This window comes from Lepisma saccharinum, chromosome 8 (assembly GCF_977018435.1).
Source record: "Lepisma saccharinum chromosome 8, izLepSacc3.1, whole genome shotgun sequence".
NCBI lineage: Eukaryota > Metazoa > Arthropoda > Insecta > Zygentoma > Lepismatidae > Lepisma > Lepisma saccharinum.
In genome coordinates this window covers 43546800-43563706 of record NC_139236.1, presented here as the reverse complement: position 1 = coordinate 43563706, position 16907 = coordinate 43546800, and the positions used below count along the sequence as shown (strand labels likewise).

General features: G+C 37.2%; 1 protein-coding gene across 2 annotated transcripts in view; it reads right to left on the bottom strand.

The window, feature by feature from the left end:
• Positions 1–2276: 2276 nt before the first annotated feature.
• The window catches only part of LOC145990971 (ubiquitin carboxyl-terminal hydrolase 35-like), a 51503-nt gene continuing 36872 nt past the window's right edge, over positions 2277–16907 (bottom strand). For both annotated transcript variants that reach the window (XM_083126566.1, XM_083126567.1), the window contains exons 6-8: positions 12147–12346; positions 8962–9147; positions 2277–4038 (exon numbers count right to left, since the gene is read on the bottom strand). In XM_083126566.1, coding sequence (XP_082982692.1) covers positions 2448–4038; positions 8962–9147; positions 12147–12346 — 1977 coding nt within the window. In that variant the 3' untranslated portion in view covers positions 2277–2447. The remainder of the gene's footprint in view (positions 4039–8961; positions 9148–12146; positions 12347–16907) is intronic.

Sequence of the window (16907 nt, the reverse complement as noted above, 5' to 3'; positions counted from 1 at the left end):
GTGGAGGTAAACTCCCTATTTTGAAATGGACATTGGGATAAGTAAATTTACTTTCAAAAATTCAGGGCTGGTTAAGACAGGTAATTATCTACAACTGGCATATAGTTAACAGAAAAATTAACTAGACACTGACAAACCAGCCCTGAATAATATTTGGTTCCCTTCTTCGAGATCTGGAATACAGTAACATCATACCAGATGCAAACTAAAGTACATGTGTGAGTATAAAGCACATAAGCGTGCTAATGATTTTGCTTACATGATTTATAAATAATAAACTCAAATAAAGTAGCTTCATTTAACCATTTTCTATCCCAGCAAGCCCCGAGATATTTAGTCTATGCTTCCGCAAGTGAGTAAATGTTTGCCATGCATCTGATTGATGTGTGGAGAGCATTGTGTATCTTTGGTGTAGTCCTTGCACGCTTCTGGAGAGAAGGTGAATGAAGAAGGTTGCATACTATCTTGGAAGATTGAGTTAAATTTTCCACTAAATTTGAACAATAAACTAAGAAATGGCACACATCCAGGGATTGAACTGGATCTTTGTAATTCTATGCCCATGCTCTACTACTGAGCTGACATGTTAATCTTTAGATGGCCCTCAATTTCACAACTTAGATCTCTTGTCTAAGTTTATAATGTCCGTTTCATGTGTTCTGAAACTTCTCATTTCTATTGGACACACACTCCTTACAATTGAGTGAACTATTAAACTGAACTAGCTTTACGATCGAATGCTGCAGGGAGAGCATTTTCCTCGGGCACCAGACGACGCTAGATAGCGTACAGAATTCAGAGCTTCTTTCCTCAAGGAAATAATGCTCGAACAGGCAAAACAAGCAGTATACACTCACAACCCAATCGTACACATATAACTGTAATTTGTCTCTGGTAGTGTAGTAAGCCCACGCAGGTGTTTATCTGATGATGTCTTTCCGGACACACTATTTTGTAATCATGATGTTGGATCTTGTCCCTCTCGATGCCCCAAATAACATGGCTACTTTGGTAACAGAGGCGCCTGCAAGGCAGGCTCCAACGATTTGCCCTTTGAAACACTGTCACCTTGGACATGACTCAGTATCAACTGCACTGCACGCTATCTACAGTGCAGCTGTCGACTCCTACCAGTCCGACAGGGTCCTTTCTCATGGTGCACAAACAAAAAAATGTTGCACCGTGCCCGATTTCAAGTGGAAAAATTGCGTCAATATCACCTGTTCCGATGTTGTAGTGTTTCCATATTTTTGTCCATCCCCTGTAATATTTATACACTGCATCTTCCAATAATAAAAGTTAAAGAAAAAAGAAAATGATTTTTTGAAAGAATGGTACACAGAATGAAAAAATGGTAGCAGTGGTACATTCCTACAACCATGCAAAATAGCGTTAAAATACTCAATTTCTTGGGAGGAATTAGAATAATATGCGGAACTGTTCTCGGTTTAGAGAAAAAAAAAATCCGGAATTTCGCTTCTAGCATTCGCCCTATGTAACTCACACATGTGTATATTTTCAAGAAATGGCACATTAATTCCTGCTACGTGGTGTTGAGAATACATATTCCACTAAAGGTTAATGCAAAATACTCCTAGTTGAGTCACTATTTTCACATAACTTTTCAGCAAGTTTTAATATATCATGTTTGCCATAATTTATTTCATATAGCTAGATTGCTTGAATACCATCATTTTTGTTGGAATGTACAATCCCGGGGAACAAAATATTCTCTTGTCTAACCAACTTTGAGAAAATGTCTAGAAAATGGTGACTTGTGGGTATGAGACAATAAAAAATACAATGTCATCCTTCACTTGTCAAAAAGTTTTGTTGTATAAGTACTTACACGATACTAATTTGATTATCAACTTATAGTATGGAGACATATGATACATTCACTAATGTTTTTGATCTTTACTATACAAATCATTTACGAGAAAATAATCACTTCATCACAATCTATAATTATAAAGGTTACCTCTTTTATGTTGCAGGCCAAAAACCACATGTTCATTAGAATAATTACAAATCATATGATTTAGGACTACATATTCCCAAAAGTCTCATGAAACAGTCAGTCACAGCTTATTCATGAAGTGACAATTGAAGGAGGCATTTTTTTAATCTTTCTTGAACAAATGCACATTTATCAAGAATACAAATACTATACTTTCAAAAAACAGTCCATATAATTTTTCACTGATCAAATTTCTACCAAACTAGTTGTAAAATAAATACCACACAAAAAACTTCAGTTTCAAAGAAAAACAATGTTAAAAGTGCACTGTGGGCTTGTATTTTTTTGCAGAGAAAACAGTACATAAAATGTGTATGCTTCTGTGTCAGGAACTGAACCAAACAATGTAGAGAATATGTACAAATGAACGTAGAGATTAAATAGGAGGGTGTATAATCAATATCACAATATATAAATACAACTTTTTTTAGAAAACAAATCGGGTCACAGAATCAAGACCACATATTCCACCTCCTCCACCACAGCTGCTTGGAGGATTGTGATCATCATCATCCTTATCTTTCTTCCAGTGATCTTGTTTGTTGTAATGTGACTCTCTTCCTTTACCTTCTTTCACTGGAACAGATCTTGTGTTTTCATCTTCAATCAACTTTCTCACGTCCGGAGGCAAATCAGAGAGTTTTGGGATTTTGCTGCAACCAGTTTTTGCATCTTCATGAACTTTGCAATAGAATAAAACATACGCACTGTCGCGTGGGCAATTATTTGAGAAGTCACTGTAATATACATGGCTGTCATTGAACACACACCACACGTCATTTTTGGCAGTCTGGTTCTCTGCTTGACCAAAAGAATCGAGGCTTTCCAGTGAACCTTGGTTGTCCTTCTGTGGAGCATACTGGGGACGGCGAGCAAACGTGTAGAAATGCCCTCTGTCCAAGTTGAAACCAGAATGAACCACAACGGCATACAAGGCATACGTGTCCAAGTTAACCTCAGTAACATCACCTGCATCGTCAGCATCATCTGCAGTCGCATCTGACTTGATTGGTAATTTAAAGGTTTCAGGAATTTGTATTTCCGTGAGGAGTTTTGCTCTCCTATTCAAATCCTTGTTGTACTCGAAGCGCGAAAGAATCAAGATCAAATGTTCCGGTGTTTCAACTATTTCTTCAGTCTTCTCAGCATCACACTTCATCTTGCACTTTTCACAATAATATTGATTATCTCCATTGAAAAGTTCAGGCTCCAAATAGAATGCAATTAAATCTTCAATACTCAAATAAGTATTAGCATCTCCACGAGCTGCATCATCTTTGCCCTTGTTCTTTTCCTTCAACCCATTCTTTCTTTTCGTGTTCCATCTTTGCTTAGGTGTGTACATATTTTCATCCGGTCTACCAGATTTCGGAAATGCCAGCATTAAATCCAAGAACGACTCTTCACATACAGATTTAGACTTACATTCAAGGCAACGCAAGCATCTTCTAATTTTACCACCAAATATCTTTTGCACTAGACTTTTAAATTCATGCTTCTTCTTATCCTGAGAAGCAGAACCGATTCCCGTGGCACCATTCTGATCGTACATTGCATATTCGTTAACTTGCTCTCCATCTTCGGTGCTGTCCCCAACAGACTGAATACCACTGTCCGTAGAATCCGAATGTGAATCGGTGAGCTTCTGTCCATGCTCGTTCGCTCTCACCTCTACACTGAAATCAAGATCGGCGTCGGGGAAAGTGGCTAAGGAGCGAGCTTTTCTCTTTGCTGTAGTTTGTAAGATATTGTTTTTGGAAAGGTCCTCCTCGGTAGTCCACCTCTTCAAAGGTCCGGCATCACCTTCATTCTCTCCCCCACCTTCGTTTTCATCTGCCCCTGATGGGGACACGTCCATACTCATATCATCGTCAGCACTGCAACCTGGCACCTCTCCTTCATCTTGTGTGATGTCCATACAAACATCTGCTGGTTCATCCTTCACCTCATCACCTTCCACTGGTTTCCTTTTCTGGACTACAACCTTTTCCTGGTCGTGCAAGCCATTCAGCAAATACCTGAAACATAAAACATCATCACACATCACAATAAATTAAATTCGTGAAACATAAAACATCATAACACATCACAATAATTTCATAACACTTTAACTGCCATGTGTATCAAATTGATAAACAGGGTGTCTCCTGTCACATGCCATATTTAGCAACTTGAAGGCAGCATGTATAGTTCTTATACATTCCTTTGAAAACAAATGTGTGCTTGAGTTTCCCTGGCCTCCTGGAAAGGCATGCAGTCTTGGGTTTCTGAATTTTCTCACAGACGGTAAAGGAGTCAAGTTTTGAGAGCAACTAAAAAGTGTATAATACAGAGTGTGAGCATAATAATTACACACATCATCTAAATAGCTCTGGCCTCAAAGAAAATGCAAAATTTGGCCTGGCATTTAAAGTGTTAAAATATCCTCATTTTTCTATATTCATGGCACAGACATGGTTTGCAAATTCACTTTCAATTCAGTCAAAAATATGCAACTAATGCCTTCAAATCAACTTGTTGAAGACACACAAAGCTGCTTGCTCAAATACCCATGCATGTTACTTGTATTCATCAACAAACAAACAAACAAACAAAAAAAGGTCAAGTTTCAAATGGGAAAATAAAATAGTATTCATAGTAGACCAGCCAAAGACCAAAATTGTGACTTTTACCTGCATGGAATGTTAATGATTGGCATCCATGCTAAATCAATCAGTCATATGCCAGACTGAAATAATAGGGTGGGTGTCACTAGAAATTTTGACCTTGAAGGTAATTTCAAGGTCATATTGTGACCCAAAAGGTCAAATCACAAAGTTTTCCAAATACAGTCATGCAATATATCAAAAGAAAGGTATGGAAAAGGCAAACAGTTTGGTACTATTTCTGGATCAGAATATCGATCTCAGAAGTAGGTCATAGTCCCAATTTGAGAATGTTATACAGGGTTATTCAAAATTATTGTCGGGGTTTCAATATTTTTTTTATGAGCAGGTCATGAAACATTTTGGCTTTTATAACCGCACCAAGTGATGGAGACACTCAAAAGTTTTCTTTCATAATAGGTATGCATTTGGCCGCTAGGAGGAAGATTTTATAAGATAGCAGGTCACGGCTCTGATAAGATGTTTTTTGTGAGTTTCATCATAATCAGTTAGTTGTCCAAGTACACATTCCATTCGCCGGTGATGTGCACTGTTTCAGGAGTGGGTGATTGCATAATAATAATAATAAAAAAGCACAAGTGGACCACTCCAACGAAGTCTTAGAAAATAGAGGGAACTCTGCAAACTAAAGCGATTAAGAATGAAGCCATATTGCCTATGCTGCTTCTAGCTTTAACACCTGAGGATCACTGTCAATAGAAGGCTTTCAGAAGAGTGTGTTGGTCAGTGGTAATTGACTGACTTTGATGGAATTCGGGTGAAAAAGGGAAGAGTGTGTCTCCATCACTTGGTGCGGTTATAAATGCCAAATGTTTTATTAGTTGCTCCAGAAAGTGGCCGCGGTGGCTCAGTCGGTAACGCGTCTGACTACCATGCTAAAGGTCCCGGGTTCGATCCCCGGCCGGTTCAAATCCGGGAACTTTTCTAACGGTTGAAGCGGCCCCGGCGCCCACCCAGCGTCGAATAACATGGGTACCTGGGGGAAACCCTGGGGGGTAAAGGCGGTCAGGGGCGTGATGCTGATCACATCACCCCCACTCACGACCGGATCAAGAAAGTGTGGGGCGTTACCCCCACACCCCCTATACGTCTTCATGGCGTGGTGCTATGCACAGGGGAACACTTTACCTTTACCTTTACCTTTAGAAAGTAATATTGAAACTACAACAATAATTTTGAATAACCCTGTATTTCTGATAAATGGATTTCACATGTGAACTTCATGAAAGCAAGTGCTGGGCTGAATGAATTATGGACAGAATTTGACGTATATGCAACCAACACAACTGAACCCATACTGAATGGAAAATGCATGCTACATTTTCAATTAATGTGGCTGATGTTTTAAGAAACAAGAGTGCAACTGATAGAAATGCACTCCACAATGATGTTTTGATTCACAAGAATGTGAAAGGGCTTGGATAGAACTGGACGAGAAGCAGCAGCGGCTGCTCCATAGGTGACAAGTTGAGCAAATACCACATATTTCTGAACTTACATCGCAAAACTTACTTGGGCAAAGAGGTAGTAGCACTGAATACAACCTGTGTTCACCAGATCGAACACTGCTAAACTTTTTTTATGATGAAATAACTAACGTAACATTTATGGCACAAAACCAGTAAAAATCGCCAAATTGAAAGCAGCCTTTGAGAGAGAATGCATCGAAATAGCAAGTGAAGTAATTTGTGATGTCTGTAATCTCATATATCAACAAGAATGAGCATCTGTTTCAACACCTGAGATAACTTGTAACATTCTACAGTGCCTTTCAAGGTCGAGTTTAGCATGCCTGGCAACGAGAGCATGTCTGCTGGCAAACTGCATGCAACATCTGTGTAACGGGAAACATTAGCTATGTATTGAAACAAGCTCGTACAATTACATTGACACTTACAATCAAAATGAGCACAATTGTTACAAGAGGTTTGGTTTGATTTGGTGTTTTAAGTCCGCTTTGTACACAGTAATGTTAATCGGGACTGGACCTACAGTTTAAAGTGGGATCAGAACCACTATGTGCCTCTACCGGGTATTGAACCCAAGACCCCTTGATTACAAGGTAACAACGCTACCACTGCGCCATCGAGGATGCCTGTTAAAGAGGTGTTGGAAATGTTGTCCTCCTGCTTCCACACATTTATGGCATTTTTTAAGGAAAGTTTCACTAATGTGTATCAGTTCCTCTTCTGAAATTGCTTTAATTTCTCTCCTGATGTTTTCTTTCAATTCTTCTAATGTATTACTTCAGGTTTAAAAGTTTGGTAGCTACCCACACAGACGTCTGTTTCTTGCGCAAGGCGTTGGAGTGACATTTGAGGAGTAAATCCCAATCGTGTTCAGTCGTCATCTAGTTTCTCCTCTGTAAGCACATGCCGTTTTACCCTTCGTTTCTTATCAAGAGCATACCCTGATTCACTAAATTTGTTGACAAATATTCTAACACTGTCAGTGTGAAACAGGAACATCTGCGAATTCTGCTGCAAAATGCCTTCTAACTTCCCTACAAGAATTCGTAATGACGTAAGAGTTGCACTAAAATATGCATTATTTCAAATCGTACAGATAGTGTGATTATTAGACTGAAGAAAAGCACCAGTAATACATAAACTAAAACAAAACAATCTAAAACACTTCTTAACACTTCACAAGCTCGTGCAAACTGAACACCAGTTATCTTGATACCAAAGCACTGGCACGTTTAGTGCCAAGGTCAGCTTACAGCTGTGGGTCTAAATGCCGGCAGATGCACACTCACTTCGTAGCATGTTAGCTGCAGCTCCACGGCCAACTCGGCCGTGAAAGGCACTGTACATTTGCATTCTTTAATTTAAATTAGAAAACTTGGATGTACCTTAACACTCACTGCCTTTATAATTATACAAAATGTGTATACTAGTAACTACAAAAATGTTATAAAATAGTACATCTTGGAAAGTATCAGTTGGATTTCTAACATTTTGGTCTTTCACTGGGTCCACAAAATGCTGCGCAACAATTTTGCAGAGTCTAATCATTCTGGAAATTATGCAAAATTTGAACAGTTCATTTAATCTGCAGCAATATCATGTGAAAAACGTATTTTGTGATGACATGATGATATATATTGATATTCTGATGTAATTATTGAATATTTTGAAACAAAACTCTGGTAAACTGATGCTTATAGTGCAGTGGAATTCTCAACCACTAATATTAATAAAGGCTTTGAACAACTTTTAACTACTGAAGCAATGGCATCAGTATCGGAGGGAATCTATACCCTGATATCCAGATCATTGACAACTTTAAATTATGAGCATCATGTATTCTAAAATACATAGTCAGATTGCATAACTAAGTTTTCTTTATCTACCAATATTGTGAATTGTTTAGATATATTTCAAATTAGATGCACCTCCTACAGGAAATCAAGCTCCATTTTAAAATAGAGTATTTACAACTTTAAACTGCTCCAGCATTGAAAGACGTAACCTTTAAAGGGGTATCAACCCTAATTATAAAAAAGTTTGTGAAGGGTGAATTGATACTCTTTTTTTTGTAGTAGTAGTAGTAGTTTACGGTTATTACAAGCATAAGAAAACAGTTTTTCTTTGTGACGTTTCAGGAGAACACACGCTCCTTTCATCAGACATTTATTTTCATTTTGACTAAAGATACAGTTATAACAATGGTTAGTAATTTTTTAAACAAAAAGAATCCCTTACATAATGGATGTTGTCAATGTTACATTGTTGTAATATAGCAAATTAACTGTGAAAAGAAGCAGTCTGTTTTATTTTTATTTCAGATTTTTTAAAATTATGAATCCCAAATATCATCAGGTAATTCAAATTCATCATTGTTTTCCAAAGTCTCTTGATGTTTTCTGTTACATTAAATTTTAAAGATGGTGGCTTACTCCATTTGTGAAAAAGAAAACTCCATACTGGATCTATGTTACCATTTTCATTATTTAATTTATTCCAGTGTTCTTCTGCAATGAACGAAGCTTCCCAGACATTCAACTCTGTGTTTCCCGTTAATCTTTTTCAAACCCTTCTCTTTTTAATCAAATGCTTCTCTTCGATGATATGAGTTGACAAACCGTAAACTACAGGAAAATAATTCTACAATGCAAGCAATGCGTACATACAAGAAAAACTAGCATAAGACTCACTCACGTAAGTCATTTATATACTTTTATCAGCATAAGTATCTGAGGATCCCGCGAGCAGTTGAAATTGGGGAATTATTTTTGGGACACCCTTTATTAAAGAGAGTCTCTTATCATACCTTAAAAATTCTGAGCCATCTTGTTGGCGCCCTACTTCAAACTCAGGTGGACGACATCTGGCGTAGAAATCATGTGGCGAATAAGATCCTCTCCGAGCGAACGATAAGACTGAAAAAAGGATCTGGAGCTTCATGAGGAATGGCTGTTCAGGGGTTACATTAGCCTTCAGAACCTCAGTTCGGAACCTACAATAAAAATGGTAGGCAAATTGTCACTAACACCAAATTACAATATGTCCGAACCCACCATCCGCAGCAATATTTGCTTCTAGCTACATATACAGGGTGAGTACTCTAAAACCAAGATAAAATTCAAGTATAATTCCAGGTCTTCAAGGCAAATTTTCCAAAAATTCAAGAATGTACTTAAATATTATGTAAATAATTTATGGACATAAAAACCTACACAAATGAATGTGACTTTCAATATATTTACATTCCAAAGTTATAAATTTGACTGGCACCATCACATTCCTCACTATGTCTACTAGATACTGTAAAGCCAATGCTCAAGAAACTTTGACAAATTAAGGCTTGATTTTGTGTTCTGTCTGGTCTCTCCACTAGAAATAATTCATGGATGTATACAAGCTGTATGGATATCAAGATTTGGGATCTCGTTCCATACGTGTTTTCATTTCATGCTTATGAAGAAAATTAATGCAGAATTCACACATAATTCACTTAGTGTGAGGTTAATTTCAGTGTTTGCCCAAAGACAATGGTTCCAACATCCCAACACCCTCCTCCCCAAAAAAATTCCAATCAAAAAGTTGTATATTTCAGATCAATTAATGAAGTTTTCAAAATACACCTCTACCTTCCTTATGTTAGTTGATGCAGCATCAAGAGGTAAGAGAATTTCCCCTGCTCTTTTACAAATACCACCTATAGGCTTTTAAAGTATAGATACGACGCAAAACCAGTTGAATTAACATTGTTTAATTGTATGTATAGCACAGAAAAAAAAACAACTTGCATTTGATAAGGCTGACATAACTGCATGCAGTATATGAGGCACATGTCAAAAAAAAAAAAAAGGGCCGATAATTTTTTACTTGGGACAGGCAACATTCACGAAGCTAGGCGTGCACGGAAGCATGCTTTAGTATTCTGTGCCTGCAGCAGAGGTATATTTCTCAGTGTGGAGGTGTATACGTGCAAGTAGCAAGAAGTTGAAATGGCTGCTGTAATAGAAAATCCTGCCAAATACAAGGTGAGGTCGGTGATAAGATTTCTCAAAGCAAAAGCACTGAGTGCAGCTGATATTCATTGGGAATTGTGTGACATTTACGGACCAACAGTAATGAATGAAGGAAAGGTAAGACGATGGTACCGTGCTTTTCGGGAAGGACGTTTAAATGTTCATGATGACGAGCGGACCGTCAGGCCTAGTGTTCAGACGGACGACCTTGTGCAACGTGTTGATGAGGAAGTGCGATCCAATCGCCGTTTCAACATTACTGATCTAGGTAAGGAGTTTCCGAAAGTGTCTGATAAAACATTGCACCGAATTATAACGGACAATCTGGGTTATTGCAAACTGTGTGCGAGGTGGGTACCGAAAATGTTGACAAACACTCACAAAGATGTAAAAATGAAATGAGCACGTGATTTTTTGACCTGCTGGGAGAAGAATGGGGATGACTTGTTTTCTCACATACTGACTGGAGATGAAACCTGGATATCGTACGTCACTGGTGAGTTGAAGCAGCAATCCATGCAATGATGTCACTCCGGTTCACCGAAACCGAAGAAATTCAAGCAAACACCATCACATCGCAAAATCATGGCAACCATGTTTTGGGACCAAAAAGATGTAATCCTCGTGGAATGCCTGGCACCAGGACGAACCATCACAGTAGATGCTAGATGCGTATTGCCAAACACTCTAATCTGCGACATACCATCCAAAACCAGCGAAGAGGAATGTTACGGTCTGGAATTCTGCTTATTCATGACAACGCCCGCCCACACACAGATGACCGTACTGTTGCGACAATTTAAAAATTCCGATGGGAACGTTTTAATCACACACCATACAGTCCCGATCTTGCCCCAAGTGATTACTTTCTGTTCCCTCATCTCAAAAAGCGGCTTGCTTCACAACGTTTCGATGATAGTGAAGTTCTCAAGACATCAGTTCTCGACTGGCTGAGATCCAAGGTGGCAGATTACCAAAAATGCTTGGAGCACCATGGTGATTATGTAGAAAAATAGCCAGGGTATGAATTGTATAGCATCAAAATAAAAATTTTCTCGCTTTATTTTATTCTCTGTAATAACCAATCAGCCTTTTTTTTGACATACCCCTCGTAATTACTGGGAAGTGCCATGGTATATTTTCTTTGCTGGGTGGGAAATGTACAATGCATTAAAAAACACAGTAAGACGAATGTAAACCTGCTAAAATTGGTAAATAATAAAGTTTTTTGAAACAGATCCAAAGTATATTATGGCAATTATTAAAGACCGGATGTTATGCAAAATGCCTGTACTATATTGTTACAGATGTAATAAAAATGACTTAAATATAAGTTCATGTCAGAGCATTAGGGTCTTGTACACAAAAGCTCATTTTGCCTATTTCCATGTATAGTGTCTAAAAAAGCCTATTTCGCTGATTTTCGAAATTAACTTTACATTACCAAATGCCATCAAGTGTCTTGAAGAGAGAAATAAAAACACTGGTAAAATCAGGACGACATGCTACACACAATTCAAGCGGTTCCAGGTGTTGCAAGTCACACTGTACACGAAAGAATGTCAGTGGGTTCTTCATCAGTTAGAAGACATAGGAATGATCCTCATGAAAATAATGTTTCAACTGATATCAATTGATTGAGTTGGTGTTTTAAGTCCACTTTATGTACAGTAAGGCTAATTGGGACTGGACCTACAGTTTAAAGTGAGATCCGAACTACTCTATGTACCTCCATCGGGTATCGAACCAGGGACCCCTTTATTACAAGGCGACAACGTCAACTGATATTGATTCAAACATTGTAGCTCATTTAAATAAGCTCCAGTATACAAGTAGATATGGAGAGACCAGTTTCAGTACTAAAAAAAAATGTGTCGTCGGAGAGAAAACCCCTATTTTGACTTTTTTAAGTGCCTTAGTACTTATAAATCTGTGGTACCCTGTACTTTTTTAAAAACATAATATTAGAATTTTTACTCACTTCTGGGTCATGAACAGTGCCTGCAAAGCACTGTTCATGTAGCAGGTATTGCCAAGATTCGCTAACCCTACATAGCCAGTGTGCGACCTGTTTACTGCTGATTGATATCCTTCTCCCGTGTTCACATTTACAATCTGATCCGACCAATTTACAGATGCCATCAACTGGTGCACCTCGTGAGGTACTGGCTGCGGATAACCCTGAAAAAGAGAGTTCAATTTAAGTTGCCTTAAATGAGGATTTGAATTTTATAATTTAACTAGTTGCATCCGTATGTTTAACATCAAAAACGTTTAAACTGTGCAAATAGAAGCTTACTCTTTTGTCACCAGACATTACCTTCTATGACAATGGTTGAAATAGTTCATGAAGATATTGCAAGATGTCAGCAGCATCCATTTCAGACAACACTTCTGGTGCATGGTGCAAATCATATCACCTCAACTAATAGCCGAAATCATGAATCCCACTTCTGCATCCCTATCAGGCCTTCACAGCAGATTGCAAACCATACTTTGACCTTTCATAATTGCAATCTCATATCTGAAAATTTGTAATTGTTACAGTGTTTAAGTATTAGCACCAATGGGAATCTGTAACAGTATCTCCAGCAGTATGTATCAGCCCTATTACAAACACAGTAAGCTATAATCTGGACTGGAACAACTGTTTACAGTTGGACTTAAATCACTGAAATGTGTCCCCAAGAAGAATCATACAAGGTGAAGTCAGTAAATAGGTCACAAACTGATGTGGGATAGCTGAAAATAGTATAGTTTAACAGCATTAGGTAGCAGCACAATTCAGCTTGATGATATTCAGCCAGCAGTCACTAGATAGCACACACCCAGATGGGCAACTCGGTTTAAAAATAGCAACCATACTCAAGGACTGTACATGAAGATGATACGGGGGAACGGAGATGATTCGAGCTGACAGGTAAGTGATGATAGACAGCATAGCAACTACAACAGGGTATTTGCATGATGTATGATTGTTTGAATATCTGTAAAGTATGTGCACACTGGCGACAAACGTTTCACTGATGATGAAGATGTTGAACGTGAGGTATGACTGTGGCTGTGACAGCAGCCCAAATACTTTTATATGGAATAAATGTATCAATGTTGGTGGAGATTTATGTTGAAAAATAAAAATGGTTTCCAAGTCAGTATCTCACTCAGTACTTTTTTAATAAAATTTGTGACCTACTTACTGACTTACCTACGTACATTAAAAACTTGACGAAGTATTACTACAGAAATTATGAGCAGAGAAATCTAATCCTGGGATTGCCAAACTATTGCAAGTTACTGGTACCTTACGATTTGGGATGCACGGGAGATAAACTATGTAGAAATTTTGGCAAAAATGCAGGCTATGCTAGGACTCGAACCTGAGTCTCTGGTATACCGTGCCACTGCACTACCAACTGCGCTACCACACAGGTAAAACACTGACAATGAAAAATCAGGCATAAATATGTCAGAGACCTGGGTTCGAGTACTGGTCTAGCCTGAATATCTTGCTAAAATTTCTACAGAGCTCCTGGTAGTCCGTTGAGTTATTTTTAATTGCTACAGGTGCTGCACAGATCTTCATGAGAAACTTTTGCAATGCTGACTGCACCTCAAGCATAGGTGGTGGGCAACTTCTCGAGAAGCATTAACAACAATCCTCCAATACCTTAGAATCTTTCCCGCAACTAAACCTTGATACTAACAACCAATAGAAATACAATTTAGGGGACTAAACCAGAAAACTGGGAAAAGTACCCTTATGCACCAGCCCTGACTGTCCATCCATGTTAATTATTGTTTTCTCGGTAACTAGCACAGCCATTAAGATAAAACTTGATGAATTAATAAAACCTACCAAATAGCGGCTCAAGGCAACATACTTCAATTCAATCGGCCTGTCTGGCTGTGATAAACATAGTCTTAAAATTCTTGATAGCTCAGAAGCTAGTCAATTTCAAGATTTAAGATTCTGTAAATTTCAAGATCCGGAAAACACTACTTTAATGCAATTGTCCTGTCTGCTTATCTATTTAAAGGAATAATTTAATTGTATCTGAAAATTTTTATGAATCAAGAACTGGAAGCTAACGATGTATTTGCAAATCTAGGCAGTGGCTCAATGAGTGGTGATCCAATCAATTCATTGTTCAATTTTTGTAATTACAACCAATTTGATTCAAATGTAAAACAGTCAATTTTTGGCCACTTTTGGCTAATCACGACAATAAGGAAGATTAATGATCAGAAGAAATTGTTGAAGTGTCCTTCACAGGGAACATCTTCAGTGATAGATCAAAGGTTAACCACTTATTGCATTCAGCAAATGAGGCAGTAAAATCTTTCGTCATAAAATACAGGGTCCGGCAGAGGAGTTAGACGGTTTTGAAATGTGAATAACACACTTAATTTTCAAAGGTACAGAAATGTATTACTACAGAAATACAGGTTATTGTATGCCATTTTTATTTACCACGACAGTTCGTGTAAAAAAACTGCTACCTTTAATTTACTTCTATACACATTCGAAGGCCTATAGAAGTAAATTGAAGGCTTTTTTTTTTTTTTAATTAATTAATTAAAGAAATGTCGTGGTAAATAAAAATGGCATATAATAACCTGCATTTCCGTAGTAATACATATCTGTACCTTTGAAAATTAGATGTGTTATTCACATTTCAAAACCATCTAACTCCTCTGCCGGACCCTGTATTTATTGAATTTATTGTTTCTAAAACATCAAGTTCAGTGCTATGTAGTATTCAGAACAAGATATATTACACCTGATGAATTTAACTAACATGGAGTAAAGGAAGGGGAGCAACTTAACCATCGACACAATATGAAAAATAGCAACTCACTGACTAAAAAAAAATATCTATCTCGCATACCTCTGAATTGATGACATTTGGTATTTCCTTCCGAGCCCTTTTTGCTGACTGTTCACTGCTGAATGTCTGGTGAACAACGTTAAAATATAAGGACAACATAATTTCACATTTCAAATCTTTTCAGCAGTATCTCTGAAAGCATTGGTTGCCAACATTAGTTCACTATACAATTGTCAAGTGTATATTGTTGACAAATATATTGTTGTACTTTGTTTCCTGTAGAGAAATCAGGTTCACTGAGTTCTTACATGTTTGCTTTTACAACAACTTCTAATTCATTCTAAATTTTTTTTTCTCCTCAATATCAGTTAACACAGGTATTCTGCTAACTTTATCAAAACAAATTCCTTAACATTCACAAAAAAATATGTAAATTTTCCAAAAAATGTCATTGTTTAACACTATCATCATTTAAAATGCATTGTGCTGTAGATAACATATATATATACCGGGTGGTCCATTTATAATGATAGTAGGGATGGGACCGATTAATCGGTACTCTATCGGTATCGGCCGATATAGGCATATCGGTGTATCGGTTTATCGGTAAAATTACCGATTATTTTACCGATCCGATATATCGATAAATATCTGATAGTTTAGTGCAAAATTCTGCCATTTTTGTTGTAATTTTTATGTATGATCTCCATGACCTACTTTTTTAAAAAGTAAATGTCTAAATATGCAATTTCTCTTGCACTGCAGTCACTTGGAAACACACATTTTTTAAGGTCAATGAACCTTTCAGGTTCTTCCGGGACCATTTCTAATTTTATATCGGATCGGTAGAATATCGGTTATCGGTATCGGTAAATTTTATATCGGTACTTTATCGGTATCGGCCAAAATTTCATATCGTCCCATCCCTAAATGATAGTATGGAATATCGCATGCAGAATGCATCCAATCGAAAAATTGCACAGAAAAAAAGTTTGATACTATTGATATTGTATAACATAACTTGCAAACAATGTTCTTTTGTCGAATTCTTTGCACACATTTTTTGAATAAAATTCGTTTTTGCAATGTTCTCAAAACCAAAACTGTTATTACATAAAGGGAACAAAATGAAACTGAAACTACCAACTGTTTATAAATGTTAGAAGGTTGTAATTTTTTTACAAAATTTTTCGAACAAAAAATACGGAACATGGAATCCAAATATGTTAAACGAATGGGGGTGTTCCATTTGCAATTTCACATTTACCCTCCACCCCTCCTAAGTTCCTGCAGTACAAAAGATACAAAATATCAAAAAAGGAAAATAATTATAAAAGTCACATTATCACAAAACAGAAGACCTGGCAACACACTTCCTGTTACCCAAGAAGGGTAGTTACCAAGAAATTTATTTCATGACCTTCTGATGTAATTGCCTAAGTCTGTGATATATATATATATATTTATGTCCTTCATTCAGCATTTGTAATTTTATATTGTGCTGATAGAATATCAGTTATTGGTAAGGTAGAGGTATATTTACTCCAGGTCACATGGGGGGGTTGAAATTAGGGCCCCACCGGACCGCTGCAATTCTTAGCTATCAGTACTTGTAAATTTTACTACAATTTTGTTACATCAGCACTGACAAAACTATTAATCAATCCCTAAATTTGATAATTCTATTATATTGCATTTTTGCAGGACAAAACCTTACAATTTCACCTTTAAAAGTTTAATGAAAATGGTCATAATTTCATTCTTGTTAAAAGTACTCAAGATTTTTTTTTAATACAGGTAAAACATAAATGAACAATAAAAATCAAAAAATTATCAAATGAAAAATTCCAAATCAAGACAGTTGTAATGCTATTTCATGCTCTTTACCAGTGGAGGTATTCTTTGTTGGGGAT